The sequence below is a fragment of the Meriones unguiculatus genome, chromosome 10 (genome assembly GCF_030254825.1).
Source record: "Meriones unguiculatus strain TT.TT164.6M chromosome 10, Bangor_MerUng_6.1, whole genome shotgun sequence".
Classification (NCBI taxonomy): Eukaryota; Metazoa; Chordata; class Mammalia; order Rodentia; family Muridae; genus Meriones; species Meriones unguiculatus.
The window spans coordinates 119,292,675-119,298,674 of NC_083358.1; the positions used below are offsets into that span (position 1 = coordinate 119,292,675).

At 47.1% G+C, this 6,000-nt stretch overlaps 1 protein-coding gene across 1 annotated transcript in view; it reads right to left on the reverse strand.

The window, feature by feature from the left end:
* The window catches only part of Hhip (hedgehog interacting protein), a 91,908-nt gene extending 86,363 nt beyond the window's left edge, over nt 1–5,545 (reverse strand). Inside the window, exon 1 of the mRNA XM_021635645.2 lies at nt 4,724–5,545. Coding sequence (XP_021491320.1) covers nt 4,724–4,999 — 276 coding nt within the window. The 5' untranslated portion in view covers nt 5,000–5,545. The remainder of the gene's footprint in view (nt 1–4,723) is intronic.
* Nucleotides 5,546–6,000: the final 455 nt, after the last annotated feature.

Below are 6,000 nucleotides of genomic sequence, written 5' to 3' on the forward strand. Positions count from 1 at the left end.
ATAACTTGTAGGTGCAAGTCTTCGCATCAGTCTTCACTTGGAAACCTGAGTTGAGGATTCCTTTAATGGGTATAGGGGAAGTATCAGCACTGAGACATAAAATTAATGCTATCTTAATCAATCACTGATTTCCCCACATACACACACAAAATGCCAGAGCATGTATGAATTTTACAGTGTTTTAATGTAGGCTTCTACTTCAGTATTTCTCTGGAACAGTGCATTAAAATTAAAAGTTTGAGATATTAGAAAATTGTTTAGTTTTTTAAAATAAGTATTTCTTTTACAAGTTGAGCTAATTTGAATAAATAATATAGCCTCTGTTTTTCTGGATTATAATATCACAAAGGTCATAAAAAAAAAACAGGTCTAAAAGACAAGGTAATCTAAAAATAAATTGCAGTGAGAGTCTCCAACAGTCTAAAAGAGGCTGTTCCAGGTCATAAAAAAGCATGTATATGTTACAGCTACTTAGAGTTTTCAAAAGTTATTAATCATAGTTGCATTTACATTTTAATTTCTATCTGCTTGTTTAAGTGACAATTGCTTAAATGGTCCAAGTTTTGTAGAAGAAAACCTACACCAGACACTTAGAATTTGCATTCCAGGAATGTTTTCAATGTCTTTTATTGTCCAGCCTGGAGACCTCAGCAGATCTATTCAGGATGAATAGTGTACAGCTTGATTCTGCTTATTTTGCATATAGCAATCCTTCAGGAACCAAATTACTGCAGAGAGCTGAAGCCACCTCTTCTGCTGCCTGAAAACTAGGCTGTAATTACCTTTGCTTTTATGGAGACTATTTGTGCTTCTTCTTTTTTCTTTTTTAATAGCTAACACAGAATGATCCCATGTCCTCTCCCAGCTGCTCTTCAGGAAGAGATTGCTTTTAGTGCCTAAAGAATTTTGTCTTTTACAATTTTTGGAATGTGTCCTGCCCGCAAGATCCTTCATCAAAAGTTTCACAAATAGGGTTCAATAAATTATCTGAAATCAAGTAGAATATTATTCTTGTTAAGGTTGACGCTGCTCTGGCCCAGCAGGATGGTAACATTTTACTCCGTGTGCGGTCTGCAGTGTAAACACCTATTTGAAGATAGATAGAGCCATCATTCTGGCTTCGGTTTCAATGAACCAATAGTCTTACTGAAGTCAATTAAACTGACTCAGTCCAAGCAACAACACTGGTTTAGACAGATGAGTCCTGGTGTGTGTGCTGGCGGGGGGCAGTGACACCCCTTCTTTTCTTTTCTTTTTTTTCTCCACTCCAAAATGTCTATGCCAGACATACAGGTTCTTAACTTTATGCCTGACATTGCCATGAATTTCAAGAAGAAATTTAGGTTAATTTTCTGTTTCAGTTTTTAAAAGCCAAATACAAAGTCATCAAGTTATAGTGGTTTAGCTAAATACAGTTTGGAAATGGTGTAAAGCTTGTAAACATGATTACAGCCAGCCTAGGAAGGGTGAGGCTGTGGCTGACAGATCTGTAACTTTTGGCAGCTCATCCTCCAATCTTTATCCACATGCAAATGAAATCCAGGGAAGAAAGGTATGGTAAGTATTAGGGTGCAGAAGAAAGTGCACAGCTACAGCTTATCAACAGAGAAATAAGTAGCAGAGATCCCCCCCCCATCATGTTTCTCTTTATTTATCAAGTAACTAAACAAAGAATGTAAAGAGGTGCCCACATGGATTCCAAGAAGGGATAAACAGAGAAACTACAGAACAGTATATTAAGATGTCGCCTTAAGATCACTTGGCCCACAGAAAAGCTATTTCTAAAAAATCATATGCCTACAAGACTGTTCAGCTTGGGCAGAACACACGCGCCTCTGGGCTACAGTGCTGGATTATGTCATTAAAGAGTTCAGTTTCAATTTTAGGCTAATATGTAAATAGATCATTGTACTAAGGCAGCTGTTAAAGGGACCCCAGGATGAGTTATTTGTTTAGTTGGATGTGTTCAACAATAGCCTTTGTCCCTGCAAGAGCCAGAGCAAACAAATGATTGTAAAAGGGCACACTTGAAAACAATTACTTTTCACCCATTCCTTGACAGCTTTGGCTGTGAAACCACCAAGGCAGAGAGGAGAGAGAGAGAGAGAGAGAGGCTGTTTCTCTGTGACTACAAGTTAAGTTTTAGAAATGAGGTATTTTAGTGGGCTGTAGATTCAGTTTAGCTAATGAGAATTAGATCCCTTTAGCATGCTGTATTTAGGATCTGCAGCAATTTTGCTAAGACAACATACCGCATGAAATTTTGGCATCTCTTATGTGTTATCATAGTTAACAATCTAATTATATTACATGACATTATTAAAACCTACAAGGAATCAACCATAAGAACATAGCATGGAGTCTGGGAAACTGAACTAAATGTTCGTTACTGAAGAAAGTTTGTTAGCCTAGCAACTGGGTTTAACTGCTTAGCTGACCACATTCAATCTTCTGAGTAGTTAGTTGCTCCCCATCCATTTGTCTTAGAAATTTCTCCCCTGAGAAAAAGCTACAGTAGTACTTTCCTTGAAAAATTGAAGAAATGCAAAAATGTTTCCTGTGAATTTATTGTTTATTGAACAACAACAACAATAAATGTCTCATTCAAATAACCACCATCTCTCTTGTATACACATTTATAAAATAATATCCTAACATAGAATGTGGGAAGGCTACGGGGAAAGGGGGAACACCGATGTTTATTGTAAAATAACGTGTTTTTAAAGCTTATTAAAATTTGGGAACGAAGGTCAAGAATACATGGGCATGGCTGTACCAAGTCTCTGCCTTGAACAAGCTGAGTATTGTTTATAAAACACTTACACTAGAGCAGCACAGCTGAATCCAACTTGGTTCACACATTTTCCCAATGAATCAGAGTTTGGTGGAGAGTGGAAGAGCTCAGACAGGATCATGCACAGCTCCCATGGCAGACCTCTCCTAAATAATTATTTTCCTTAAGTTTTTCTAATGTAACCTCCGCAAGGATTATAATCTCCCCTCCGTCTGCCCCCTTGTCCCTTTTCCCACCATAGTTGGTTCAGAACAGTTTGCATTCCACATGTTTCTGGAAGGGGTCAGTATTGCAAGGGTCTCTGGATCCTTGCTCTGGTCAGCATACAGTACACACAGGGAGACTGCATGGCCAGGAAATATTTCCACACCTTTCTCTGAGTTTCCCCCTTGGGGATGGGGTGGGGACTTCTGGAGAAGCCTTTAAGATGCTCAGTCTGAGCTGTTTCTGTAGCTTCATTCAATTAGGAGGCTGGGGCTTAATGACATTGTTGTGAATAAAATGCTGGCGTATCTGTTCCCCCATCTCACACTACTGCTGCATATGGTAAGAATAAAGAGTGAGCTGCAGCTGAAACCCACGGCAAGACAGCTCTCACTCATCTGGGAATAGAACGAGTCGGACAAACGCTCCCTCAAAAGGCATGAACATTTGGACAGAGCTGGGGACTGAAAGAGAATGATGTTCTCTAGTTTCACCCATTAGTGAACCAACTAACAAATACAATGGCAGTGTTGTTATTCTTTGGCCATAAGCAACAGGGCGCTGTGTGTGGGCAGCAGTTTAGTGGGGAGGAGGATAAGTCGACCCCTTTTTGTCCTATTGATTTTTTTCCTATTTGCATGACTTGAGCAAATTAAATGATGCAATATGGCTTTTTGTTACAAAACAAAGTGAGAGGTACCACCCAGACACATATGTTGATTCGAAGGAGCTGTTTACATGATAATAGGGTGAAATCTACCGTGAACTGAGCATAAAAATTAGATTCAGCCTGGGCATTTTTTTTTTTTTTTTTAATGCCCGGGCCAGCAAGAGTGGAGCACAAGTTTTCCGAGTCTCTCAGACCTTGACAACTGCAGGGTTGTAACAGAGGAATTCTTAATTAAACCCAAGAAGGGCAAAGAGAGAGGGAGCAAAAACATCTGACTGTCCCCCTGCCCCCACCCCGTGCAGTGATGGTTAATGACAGGATCCCACGAGAAAAATCTGGTGCAGAAATCAAGACCAACGATGTCTTGCACTGGGCAGACCCTTCTTGACTAAACTAATCAACGGCATGGGAAGTGCGTATGTCATCACTCATAAAAATGAGTTTCCAGACAAGATAGTCCTAGACAACGCAATACCTGTGAAAGCCTGGATTTACAATATTACAGCAAGACAGAGAAACCTTCAAGTAAGAGGCTCCAACAAAACCTCAGAGTCCTTGAGGAACCCTTCCTCTGGTTTAACCATTGTCATGCAAGCTAGACCCTTCAGCCTGGACTTGGGCTGCTAAACCAACAGCGCCTCGATAGCCTTCAGAATTCAATCCGCTTACGAGTTGGAGCACGTGGGGAAAACTGAACAAATCTTTTTTTTCCCCAGAAAAATAAACCGGAAACCACAGCCACCCTAATTTACAGTTCCACCTCACAAAGTGCTCTATTTGATCCAAAATACACTATTAATTCCCATTCTTTTAAAGTATTGGCCCAGCCCAGGACGCGGGTACCACAGAAACATCTCTCTCTGCAGATAGGCAAGTCTCGCCAGCATCCCACAACGGACTCCAGAGAGGAAGGGCCATCTGCACACCCCTGAGAAAACGCGCCCGGACCACTGAATCGCGTTAAAAAAAGTTATCAGAACTTCCAAATAAGTTGAGCCTCTCTGGCCGCTACCAGCATCTCAGCGGGGCGCATCTGCGGGCCGGGGAGTGCCTACCTTGTTCTCCAGACGCCCCAAGCCGCGGCTGTCACTCTGCAGGCAGCAGGATACCCTTGGGTAGAAGCCACCGCACAGGACCTCTCCGCTCAGCAGCTCCAGCTGCGACATCATCCGCCGGTCTCGCCTTCTCAGGCGCCTGGGGGGATTCCCATTCAGGCACCTTCTCCTCCTCGCTCCGCTCCCTTCGCTCCTTTCCCCAAACTTGGCATCCCCTTCGAAGAAGCCCAGAGCGACGGCCAACAGTAGCAGCTTAAAGGAGAGCATCTTCAGCATCGTCTGCCGGGAGCGGCAGGGCAGGGCGCGGGAGGCTGGGGGCGGGGGGCGGGAAGGCCGCTGCCCAGCGGGGGCACTAGGGCGCAGCTCCAGGAGAGGGCTGCGGGGCGGCGGGGCGCTCCGGAGGCCGCGGGAGGTGGCGGGGAGAAGGATGTGGAGCTATGCAACTTTGCCTCAGGGCGGCGGGAGCGGCGAGGTGGAGCGCGGTGGCACCGTCTGCGGCCAGCGCCGGTTGGGTTAGGGGCTTTCCGCGGAGGCTGGGAGGTGGGAGGAGAGGGAGTTGGGAGAGGAGGAGGAAGGAGAGCAGAAGACAGCCGTGGAGCTCCGCTCGCCCGCTAAGTGGGGGTTGTTTGAGTGGGACAGTAGCGGGGACCGGCAGGGCGGCGGGCCGGGCGGAGGCAGGGCCGGCGCTGGGCTCCGAGGATGCTGAGGTCTCCTCTGCCGGCGGCTGCAGCTTCTCACGCAGCCTCTCATGTTTCGCTCCCTCTTTTCTTCTTCTTTTTAACTAGCGCGCGGGGAGGTGCTGCCACCGCGCGCCCCTTGACGTCACCGGCGCCCGCGCGCCCCCGCCCGGGGTGGGGGGAGAGGGGAGGGGGCCCCCGGCGGGGGTGGGGCGGGGGCGGAGGCGGGCGGGGAGGGGGACGGCAGCGCCCCGGAGCCAGCCTCCGGGCTCGGAGCCTCCCGGGACGCCGCCGGCGGGGGTGGGGGTGGCCCGGCCGCGGTGCCAGCCTGGGGTGAAAGTGCCGGGCTCCCACACCGCGTGTGAGTAGACGGCACCGCGGGAGGTGAGAAGGGAGGGGCGGTTCCCTGGCTTTGCCCACGCTCCTCCGGTCTACTTCCCTAGCCCGGGGAGGAATGGACCCCGGGCTGCAGCCGGCCGCTGGGAGCTCGTGGGTGCCTTTTCCTCTCTGGCGTGGGCAAATGCCGCTGGTCTCCAGCGAGCCTCGAGGCGTTGAGAGAGAACCCAGATGCTGCGAGGTTTGCGTAGGCTGAGGTGGTTT